This window comes from Coenobita brevimanus, chromosome 107 (assembly GCF_032717465.1).
Source record: "Coenobita brevimanus isolate Jiangsu-jjx chromosome 107, ASM3271746v2, whole genome shotgun sequence".
Lineage (NCBI taxonomy): Eukaryota > Metazoa > Arthropoda > Malacostraca > Decapoda > Coenobitidae > Coenobita > Coenobita brevimanus.
Window position 1 is genome coordinate 17,866,101 of NC_137060.1, and position 12,322 is coordinate 17,878,422.

The following is a 12,322-nucleotide window of genomic DNA, read 5'->3' on the forward strand; positions in this document are numbered from 1 at the left end:
TTATTTCCATGAAAATTTTTATAGTACCAGTATGGTACAGTACTGTAAAAAGGTATGGTAAAGCACTGGGTATATTTTATAATAAATTACTTAACGCATAGCCCTTATTAAAATCTTCCTATCTATACTCATGCCTTGTTATTTACTGTACCGGTACCGGGTATTTGGTATCTAAACTAGTACTGTACTATGGTACAGCAGCTAGCTACCAGTATCCATCACATGTTAACTGTTAAAAACACATGAGACCATTATTATTATTATTTTTTTTTTTTCTGTCATTGCAATAGCCTACTTGTAAATCTTCTCTGAGTTGTTTGTGTGTGTATTTTCAACTTCTGATAATTTTTTATTATTTTTGTTGATATTTGCTGAAACATGCTTAATCCCTGTTCTATCTATCTATCTATCTATTGCCAGATGCCTCAATCCCGTTTGGGGTGGCCACAAACAAATTGCCTCCAAGTCGCCCTGTCCCTCGCCATTTCACTGCCCTGCTCCCAACTCACACCCCCCTCTCTCATGTACCTCTCCACCCCATCCCTCCATCTCATCCTCGGCCTCCCCTTCCCTCTTCCCCCTTCCACCTCACTCACATACACTCTCTTCGTCAGTCTTTCACCCTCCATCCTCTCCACATGGCCCTGTACTCCTTTAGAAAATAGGCTCCACTTTACATCAGCAATGGCACTGCAGCTGGACATATGTCATCATGGTATGCCAATTTTGTTATCAATCTAACCCATCCATGCTAAATATACCCGTAATTTGACTATTTTTAGATGGACTGTCAAAACTCCACACTGTGCAACTTTACACCTTTATCAAGTCTCTGAATCAACCCAAATGCGAGATTTTTTTGTAAATACAGTACTACTTATATCTGAGGTGGTTCCACATTTCCCTGACATATGGTATGGCAACTCATTAAGGTTAACACATCAGGCTAGACCAGTGGTTCCCAAACTGGGGACCATATATCAGAATGTAGGGGGCCACAACCTGAACCGAAGGGGTTTAACGAGTAGGTAGTCAGTGGAGAGAACTTACACTGAGTGGAATGGGGATTCAAATGAAGGAAAATTGAACCTGGCATGAATGTTCAGAAGCAAATGGTCTGGGAGGAGGTGGGTGTGTCGCAATTGAAGGCCATGGTTGTGGCAGATAATTATGACTCACTATGATAGCATATCATTTCAGAATTATAAAGTTATCAGATTTGTAAGATTCAAAGATCAGATCAAATTGCGTGGGATTAATACACTTTTTCAATCCAGTTAATTTTTTTTTATTGCTGAATCAGCTTTTTGCAATAATGCAATTTTTAATTACTCTAAGTATGGATTTTTTTTAATGTCCATTTTATTATTCCTTTAGTACCATTTCAATAATTATATATATATAAGATTCAGCTAAGACAAAATACACACTTCTTTATTAATACTTAACAAAAGAGAAAATAACAAATGGAATAAAAAAAATTACAGGATTTGCTAGTGATTTTTATATGGACATGATGAGTGTAGGACTGTAGTGTTGACAGTCACTGTAGTCATGGGTTATGGTTGGGGAAGGGGGGCCATGGACAAGGATCATGTATGAAAAGTGGGTAACGACCAGAAAAAGTTTGGGAACCACTGGGCTAGACTATAGTCCAGAAAAATAGGGGGCATTAATAACACAATTCACTGCTTCTACTTTAAATTAGCCTGATATCTATATATCTCGTATCTATTGCCAGACGCCTTAATCCCGTAAGGGGTGGCCACAAACAAATCCCCTCCATATCGCCATGTCCCCCACCATTTCATTGCCCTGCTCCCAGCCCACAATCCCTTCTCTCATATACGGTACCTCTCCACTCCATCCCTCTATCTCATCCTTGGCCTCTCCCTCCCTCTCCTCTCCTCCATCTCACTCACGTACATTCTCCTCGTCAGTCTTTTGCTCTCCCTCTCCACATGGCCAAACCACCTCAATGTATTGCTCTTAGTGCTTCCTATCACATCCATATCCACACCACAATGTTCCTTCACTTCCTCATTTGTCAGTCTGTCTTTACATGTGAATCCACATGCCTGATGTACTATGGTATATTAAACTAAGTGTGTGTAAAGAGTTACCAGAAGACATTCTGAAGTGGAGCCTTAATGAACATAGCTAATCTGTTTCAGTACAGTACCGGGTATGTACCAGTAGCTTTGCCAAATGGGAATTCAGACTGGTTCTGTACTGACCAAAATGTTAGTGAAATGAAAGAAATCAAGCTCTATCCTATGCTTCCCTCCCACCTAACCTACCCACTTGTTCAAACAGATCAACCTCACAATTATTTTGACGTACGTGGCCTAGTATACATAACAGTCATCCCTTGGTTTTTGCAGGTGTTAGGGCACACATACCAACCATACAAAAACTGACATATTATAAAAACCCACATAAAAGGGCCCCAGCAGCCATAATTTGTTGGTTATTGCCTAAAAACTGTAGTGCCCCTATATATCACCAGACAATCTAATAGCATAAAGTGTGTCTGAAGATGATTTCATAACAAATTTAGTTAAATCATCCCAAAACAACATTTTATCAGAGTGTATGTTGAAATGGCTTACTGGTACTCATCTAGAAATTACCAAAACCTGCAAAGTTTTAACTATGAAAAACTGGGATGACTGTAATCTGAAACCGAAGATGCTAATCATCCAAGTCTTATCCTATGCATACACCTCTTATCTCCTGGTACCGTACCTTTTTATACAGCATGATAAATGCTTTCACATCACTTGAGTATCATAGCTAGACTATGCTACATTAGTCACATCTTACAGGTAGCCCACATGTGACACAGCATCCAGTATTTACTCTGATAGTTGGTATTTCAAAGGAGTTATTATTGTCCATTAATTCATTTAGCCCATGGATGTCTTCAATATTACTTTATCACTGCTGTCTCCAGACAGTTTTATTCAGCTATGGAGAAAGTTTTAAACAGGGAAATTTATATAATATATATATATATATATATATATATATATATATATATATATATATATATATATATATAAATATACACACACACACACACACACATATATATATATATATATATATATATATATATATATACTGTATATATATATATATATATAGCCTTCATTAACCCTTTGAGAAATCTCCTCTAATTTGAGTAAAATCAATCATCTGAAGATAACATGAATAAATTAACATTTCATTATTAATACATTTTTTAACATTAGCTAATTTTTAAGAATACTCCCCCAGTATCCCTGCTTGTCATAAAAGGCAACTAAAAGGGTTGGTGGAGGGTTAGTGCCCCTCCCCAGAAAACAGCTAACTAAAAAAACAAACAATAAGCCTCGGACAAGGTCTGACCAAAAGATGACGACCAAGGACCGGACAAAGGACATGATATCGGAACGTGGAATGTAAGGGGAGCGAATGATGAGGTGAAAGAGAGAGAGATTGTCCAGGTGCTTCAGGGTGCGGAAGTGGATGTATGTGGAATAACTGAAACAAAATGGGGAGGAGAAAGTGTGAGAGAATGGGAGTATGGATGGGGTATATGTGCAGGAGTAGGTGAGAATGAGAGGGCAAAGGAAGGAGTATGTATAGTTGTGAGTAAAAGATGGAAGAGGAGCATAAGACAGTATGGATCAGTTGGGTCAAGGATTGTGTGGGTAAAGTTTAAAGTTGAAATACAAATGTGGGTGATTATGTGTGTGTATGCGCCAACGCAAGATCGTGCTAGAAGAGTGAGAGAAGAGTTCTGGACAAATGTAGAAGTGTGCATGGAAAAGTTTGGAAGGAATGAAAGAGTGTTTTTGATTGGTGATATGAATGGTAAAGTTGGGAATGTGAAGGTGGATGGAATAGTTGGTGAGTGGGGTGTGCCTGCTGAGACAGATGAGAATGGGAGTGCGCTAGTGGACATTTGTGCTGGGAGGAGGTTGGTGATGGCCAATACCCTCTTCAGGCATAAAATGATCCACAGGTATACATGGCTAGTGATGAGAAGGGTGGGTGGTGAACTGAATGAAAGGAAGGCAATGATTGATTATGTGTGTGTGGATGAAAGGATGCGAAGATGTGTAATGGATACAAGAGTTTATAGAGGTTGGGGGAGTGGACTGTCTGACCATTACTTGGTGGTGGCCAGAATTAGAATCCAAGAAATATGGAGGAATAGAAGAAGGGAAAGATGAGAGGAAGGAGTAGTTGCAAGGAGAGTGGAAAGGTTACAAGAGGATGAGAAAAAGGCAGAGTATAAGAGAGAAGTGGAGGAACACTTGGGTAAACATGAATTGGAGCAGATGGGAGACGTGGAAGGTGTGTGTAGGATATTTATAGAAGAAATATGTGCAGCATGTGATGTGGTGTGTGGAAGGAAGAGAAGACGGAGGCAGGTGCAAGGAATAGCGTGGTGGACTGAAGAGGTGAAACAGGCTGTGGCACAAAAGAAGAAAGCATACAATGAATGGATGACAAATAGGGGCGTGGAAGAAGTTGAGAGGCAGAAGAGAGAGTTATATGTAGAAAGAAAGAGAGAGGTGACAAGATTAGTAAGAGAGAGTAAAAAGAGAGTGGATGAGGAATTTGGAAGGAATTTGAGTGTAAAGTGAAGGGACTGTAAGAAAATGTTCTGGAAAGAGGTGAAAAAAGTAAGACAGGGTGGAAGTGAAGTTAGCAGGGGAGTGAAAGATAAAAATGGTAGATTACTAGTGGAGAAGGGAGAAAAAGTGAGCAGATGGAGAGAACACTTTAAGGAATTGCTGAACATAGAGGATGGAAGTAATGCGAGTATAAGTGGCTGGGGAATGGCTGGGAGAAGGAGGGAGGTGAGAAGACAGGAAGAAATCAGTAGGATAGAAGTTGTGGAAGCAATGAAGAAAGTCAAATCGGGGAAAGCTCCAGGAATTGATGGAGTGTGTGGTGAAATGCTGAAGCATGGGGGAGAGATAATAGTAGAATGGATGTGGAAGATGTGCAGATTGGCCTGGGAGGAAGGTAGAGTCCCAGAGGATTGGAAGTCAGGTATAATTTTTCCCTTGTACAAAGGAAAATGGGAAAAAGAAGTGTGTGGTAATCATAGGGGCATTTGTCTTCTTAGTATAATAGGAAAAGTGTATGGTAGGATACTTATTGACAGTGTTAGAGAAAGAACAGAGAAATTAGTTGGAGAAGAACAGGGAGGCTTTAGGAAGGGAAGAGGTTGTGTAGATCAGATATTCATTCTTAGATCTTTAGTGGAAAAGTTTCTAGAGAAGGGAAAGAAGTTGTATGCGGCTTTCATGGATTTGGAGAAAGCATATGACAGGGTGGATAGCCAAGGATTGTGGAAAGTGTTAAGAATATATGGAGTAGATGGGAAGTTGTTGAATGCTGTGAAGAGTATGTACGATAGTGCAAAGGCTGCAGTGCGTGTGGATGGTGAACTAAGTGAATTCTTCTCTTTGAAAGTTGGGTTGAAACAGGGATGTGTCATGTCTCCATGGTTGTTCAGTTTGTTCATGGATGGGGTAATAAAAGAGGTACAAGGTAGGGTAGTGGATGTTGGAGTGGCCCTGGTGAGAGAGGATAGTGTTTGGAAACTCCCTGTACTGTTGTTTGCAGATGATACTGTGTTGTTGAGTGAAGACGAAGGGGAGCTGCAAGGCTTGGTGGATGAGTTTGGGAGAGTGTGTAAGAAACGGAATCTAAAGGTGAATGTAGGGAAGAGTAAAGTGATGGTCTTTGAGAGATGTGAAGTCAGTGAATGTACAGCAAGGCTGGATGGTGAGGAATTGGAAAATGTGAGTATGTTTAAATACTTGGGAGTGTGATGAGTAAGGATGGAGGTTTGGAGGGTGAAGTGCTTGAAAGGGTACAGCAGGGAAGAAAGGTTGCTGGTTCTTTGAAAGCAGTGATAAGAAACAAGGAACTGAAAAAGTTACTACATGACAGTATTGTGATACCAACTCTAACGTACGGAAGTGAAGCTTGGACGTTGTTGGAAGGACACAAGTCAAGAGTGAAAGCAGTGGAAATGAGTTATTTAAGAGGAGCCTGTGGAGTCACATGGAGAGACAGGCTGACGAATGAGGATATAAAGGAGCGTTGTGGTGTGGATGTGGATGTGATAGGAAGTGTTAGGAGGAACACACTGAGGTGGTTTGGCCATGTGAAGAGGATGGAGGGTGAAAGACTGACAAAGAGAGTGTATGTGAGTGAGGTGGAGGGGGGAAGAAGGAGGGGGAGGCCGAGGATGAGATGGAGGGATGGGTGGAGAGGTATATGAGAGAGGGGGTTATGAGTTGGGAGCTGAGCAGTGAAATGGCTGGGGACAGGGCGACTTGGAGGTGATTTGTTTGTGGCCACCCCAACGGGATTGAGGCGTCTGGCAATAGATAGATAGACAGATAGATAGGTAATTATCTCATACAAAATCTGCCTAGAAACTCATCAGAAAAGTTTACATGATAAAATACAGCTGTGCAGAATAACACTAACAAAAACAGGTTGTGGCAGCTTAATAATTAATGCCCAGATAACACCAACTTAAACAGCTTGTCAAAAATGCCAAACAGTATCACCTGAAAGATGAGAACAAAACTGTTGTGGCCTATTAATAGCCCATCTCTTTTTATATATGTCAAATTATCATAAATTCCAATAAAAATCCATGCACAAGCCCTATAAAAATGAGTTTACCTAGTTGTAATTGGACAAAATATGTTCTAATGAACGAAGGAGCAAGATAAAAACAGGGTAAAATTCTTCTGGCTATACAGTACAGTACTAACACGACACCTAGGTCTTGGGACATAAGGGCAGTCTGGCCACAGAAACCACCGGAAATAAAATCACAATGAGAAAAAGGTCTCGTAAATCTGCCAAGCTGTCTGATATTAGAACTAATCTGAGCCTAGTCTTGATCTGAGGGAGGGAGGAGCCTATGACTCACTCTTGCGACAGCCCTCGTCCTCCTCCTCCTCCTCCTCCCGCCTCTCAATACAGTATTTCTCCAGAACTTCATAAAACATAATTTTCAGACTTAACGTCTGCCATAAATAAACACAGCGTATTTTTCAAAACTGGGTCTTAGTTGGTCGTTATTTTGATCCAAAAAGAAACGGGAACAACCAATATTATTCGATTCACAGAACTCCTCTACCAGCACCTTTATATTACATCTTAGCAATTCACTGAACACAGATGTACCAAATTATGTTGCACTCGAATAACTCGCTGTTCTAGACTATATAAATAGTATTCACACTACCTAAAGTTACATATTCACAAACACAGGGCATAACTTTTTAAACCGATGGCATACACACAACCTCGCGCACGGTTCCACCTGCACTGAGTGTTTACAACTGAGGCAACCCCGAGAACAGTTGATTGCCATGCCTCCCCAGACCTTTAATTCATCCAAGTCTAAGTTTGCCAAGCCAAATAAACTGTGAGGAATAATTGACGGTGAAATATATATCGTACGCACTTCCATGGACACTGAGTATTAGAATGTTAATGAAACTGAGAGAAGCCTGTAGAGTAAGTATATAATTTCGTAGTTTAAATTAGTTGCCATATACAGTACTTCCACTTCCCCAAATCGTTCTTTTTGTTAGCTTTCGTACATAATAGTCAAAATTTACACACTTAGATAATACAACACTTTTTCTCTCAAAGGACTATGGAAATATTCTTGTGGAATAATGAGGAATTAAAGTGATATAATGAAGCATCAGTTATTTCACGAAGGACAGCATTTGGTTCAAAACGATTATCATTAGTTTAGAGGGTATAAAACTCTTGCAGACAGTTTCATTAGTTATGCATGGTACCCGAGATATACTAAAATGCATCAGCATTTTAATCTCTTCAAGGATTAATTTGCAGTTTCAGTATGTTTTCTGCACTTTGAATATTTTTTGTCGTTTATATTTCACTGAGTGACAGTAAACTTTATCATAGAACAAACGGCGGCGTCTGCTGTTTGTTTAGAACCACCCGGTGGACTACCATGGCTTAACCAAACCGAACCCAATGTTGACATTACTAACATAGACTGCCACTTGACCTAACCTAAACCTGCTATACCCAAATTTTGATCGAAACGATGTTGTTTAACCTAACAAAACCTTGTGGGAGCTATTAAACTTGAAATAATGATAAATACAGCGTAACTTTGCTGCAGAGCGTAGACTGTACAGTAGTAGTGTGAACCAAAATACAATACTGTGACGGGGGGTAGGGGAGAGATCAGACCAAAACGTTGAAAAGATAAATGATACCACAGTTCTACGAAGTTTGCAGTAAACCTGACACTAAACCTCCAAACTCTTAGCCATGTAGATTTTCTATCAAGTTAACAGCTTTACCCAATATCTTGAATAAGAAAAGGTTAATAGATGATCGCATTTATAATGGCTCACATCTCTTATTTTCTCCTCAAGAGGATAAAGAATATGAAACGACATTGTAAAATCAAACTTGTTGGATGAATGTTCTGGGCTCAGCTCACTGAGCTCAGTAGTCTTGCCACATACTGTACCCCGTACAGTACACAGTCAGTGGTTACAAATTTATGCTGTAGCATCCAAAGTATATAGACAACAGAAAACCCATTGTCAGTCCGGAAATGTAAAAAAAAAAATATTATTGATAGTAGTATAATTATCATTATTACTGCGAATTTTGTGTTGAAAAAATACTATATTATATAGCAGATGCTGTGACAGTTGACACGTCCTTCTGTTTTTCGGTCGTCATTTGTTCTGTGTTTACAACATGTCAGCTGTTCACGAAGCAGTGATATTATGGTGTCTTTACTTTCACTTTACGTAGTGCTTTCCTATATAGCTTTCCAAGGTTTTTATACCACCGAAAGTGCCTTCAATATATTCAGGTATCCATTGAATAAGGTGGAAAGGAAATATGGAAGCTTGCCTGAAAATGAGAGGCTCAGACTCAAAAAGGACACGAAAGAAATGTTTTATTTTGGCTATGACAGCTACATGAAATACGCCTACCCTAAAGATGAGCTTAACCCAATATATTGCAGAGGGAGAGGACCTGACCATGACAATCCGTAAGTTTTCCCTTCACAAGAAGCCTACGTAGATTTCTTCGAAGCAGCCAAAGTAGGTAGCGTAGGGTGATGTTCAAGTCACTCCAGCCCCTAGTGTTACAGGTCCTGTAGTCACGGCGCACGACTCTGATGTTGTCATTATCGCACCCTGGCAACCTACCATTCAAAAGTGCATCCGATTTCATATCACATACACGAATTATATTATTATACACGAATCACTTGCGTCTCATACACAAAATGGGATGCACATTGAATGGTAGGTTGCCAGGGTACGATAATGACAACCTCAGAGTCATGCGCCGCAACTATAGTCACTCTGGCCTCCCACCCTAGTCACATCGGCATCCCACCCCAAGTCACTCTGCCCTAACCTAACCTAATGCTCTCGGGAGAGACATTTCTGTATCAGACTATCAGGAAGGCCATAATGACTAGTGTTGGTAAAACTAGTGGCTGGAGTGACCAGGGCCAGAACTATGGGCTGAAGTGACTTGTTTCCCGTAGGGCCCCTTTCCACACAGAGCTAGCCTACTGACTGTGTGGTAGGGGGCCTAGGTCATGAATACATACACTCACTCATATTAGATGGACTGGTACTTGTTATACCAGAACTTCTAACTGAGGAGGTTGGTTTGATTAATATTTAGCAGAAGGCAACAATGTGATTTTAGCAGTGAAGCAGTGCTTATGTAGATAACAGCAATAATTTTTTATTAATATGTGACAGTCATGCAGTATTTCCAAATTTCATATTGCAATGAGTCGTTGGTAGGACTTTGTTGATTTTTGATGACTAGCATATGTAATGGGCATTTTTTTTTTAGTTCATAGTGGGTTATGGTACCTTACTGCATTTTATAATGTGTATTTGATTAAAGAGCTTGAGGCATTTGAAAACGTACAGTGAAGGACAAGTAAACTGGTACCTACGTTGAAGAACTACCGGTATTCATATGAGGAAAGATTTTAAAAATTAAGATTACCCACACTTGCCTACAGAAGAGCAAGAGGAGACATAATAGAAACATTTCATATATTACCGTATAGGGAGTTTGGTCCAGATGTATGTCTGGACATTTTCACAGTAAGAGAGGACCAGGCAGCAGGAGGACGTTGTGTGAAAATATTCAAGAGATTTGCGACTTAACAAGAGAAAGAATTCTTTTTGAAGTAGAATACAGTAAGACCTTACTATAACAGACTAATTGGGGCCCAAACAATTCCGAAAAATGCAAAATTCCAATAAAAGCGACATCCGGACTTCCCCCTGCTATTCCGGACATTTTCCAATATAGCAGACAGTCTGGATCGCATGAACGGTTTTTAAACTGATTTAACCCCTTAAACGCGGATCATCGCGTTTGTGACGCTCGCCAAAAAGGACATAACGGAGGAGCGTCGCATTTGCGATTCGAGTTAATTTTGAATAAACGCGGGCAAGGATGTTCCAGCTGGTATTGTCTGTCAGTACCACCACCCTTTAGCTACAATTAGCATACAGTACTTTACCTTTGTACTACTGACCTTCGTTGTTGCCAAGTATCATGTTTCCCCCCCCCACCACCACGGCCCGGCCAGCCTGGCTGTGACACATGGCAGCGCTCTGACTGCTCAGAACTATAAATCTGCGCTCTCCTCTCACAAGCAGTTTATGCTAATAGAAAACGCTTGTTTCCCCAGTTGTAGCACTAGCTTTTTTTCGCACGGTTTGCCCCTGTTTAGCGTCAGTTTACCGCAGGCTTTCAAAGTGACATTATGGTGAGTTCTAGCTCTTCTGATCCAGTGCGAGCGGCCGACAGGAACGAGAATAAAGTGACGGGCGTAAGGCCCAATAAAAAGCGCGCCGTGGTGATCTTTTGGGAAGTAATATGATTGAAAATAATGTAGTATACATGTTTTTAGCTGTGAAAATGGAAATGTTTGTTGAGTGACGGGAAGACCGCCGCTGCGCTGCATGTCAGCCGTACGCTCCGTTGATTTTAGCCTTATTTTCAGTGCTTATTGTACAAATACGGATTCCAAACTACCTGTACGTTGTAGTATAAAGTTTACTGTGACAGAATGAGGCTGTGGTTGAGGGAAAACCGGATTGCTGGAGGTGTGAAAGTGAAGATTTGGTTACCCAACTTTGCAAGTCTCCACAAGTCCTTGGGTAGTCCACGAAGGCTCAACTCCTGTCTCTGGAGAAAGCTGAATGTAAGTACTATCTGCCATAACAAGTATAATGTTCTAGGGTTAATCTCTGATTTTTGGCTAATATTTTCCTACAGGTACTCAGACCGCGATACAACCCCGCCACCCGGGGGGGGGTCGGCTGTCCATGGCCACGTATTAGGGGTTAACTACCACTGCAGTACTGTTCTGTGTTATAACATCACTACATTAATCAAATGGTATAATATGTATAATTGTACTGTACAGTACACTGATAAACATTTCTTTTATTTTACCTTACTGTGGTGAACATAGCTGGTCAGACACTCTGGACTGCTTATGGCTTTATTATCGGACTTTTTCCGATTTATAGGAATTTAGCCCAGTAGCTCCTTGAGTTCAATAAAAGTGAATTCCGGTCTATTGAATTCCGTTATATCAAGGTTTTACTGTATACTGTAAAATTAATAATTGGAATAGGCCTGTGCTTCCCTAGTATATCATTGAAGCCAAATAATTTCTTATGTTTGAAAAAGGGCTAGATAGGGCTTGGAGTAACCAAAATATCATATACAACTGCAAAAGCTAAAATTCATTTCAATAAAATTTGCCCAACCACCACCACCACCACCTGTTCAGCTGAAAGTCCAGAGCTGGATACACAGGAATAGCAGACTCTTCCAGAACGTCTTCTGTGAGTTTATAACTAAGATTTTACGGAATATCATGTGTTCTCATTTGTTTGCCGAGGTTTATATTATTTTGTGAGATTTCTGTATGACTGTCTCGTCTGATGAATATAAATATTTTATTTTGCTTTATGATTACACCTACCTTCACCGTCCCGTGGTCATGTGGTTGCTACTGAACATGCCATTATTACTGAGTGCCTGAATGCATGATACTGTTTTGGTGCAATTTTGTTACCGGTACCTAATACAGGTAGAGGTGAGGGACAGCAGGAGGAGGTAAGCACATATAAATTAGCATATTAAATACCATAATAACTCACTCATTATTCATTTGTGACAAGTGTTAAATAAGGGAAGTGTTTCCAGATGTTGTGATATA

At 40.2% G+C, this 12,322-nt stretch overlaps 1 protein-coding gene across 1 annotated transcript in view; it reads left to right on the plus strand.

Moving 5' to 3' along the window:
- Positions 1-8,818: 8,818 nt before the first annotated feature.
- Positions 8,819-12,322, plus strand: part of LOC145416782 (ER degradation-enhancing alpha-mannosidase-like protein 1) — a 34,225-nt gene continuing 30,721 nt past the window's right edge. Inside the window, exon 1 of the mRNA XM_080285702.1 lies at positions 8,819-9,094. Coding sequence (XP_080141828.1) covers positions 8,823-9,094 — 272 coding nt within the window. The 5' untranslated portion in view covers positions 8,819-8,822. The remainder of the gene's footprint in view (positions 9,095-12,322) is intronic.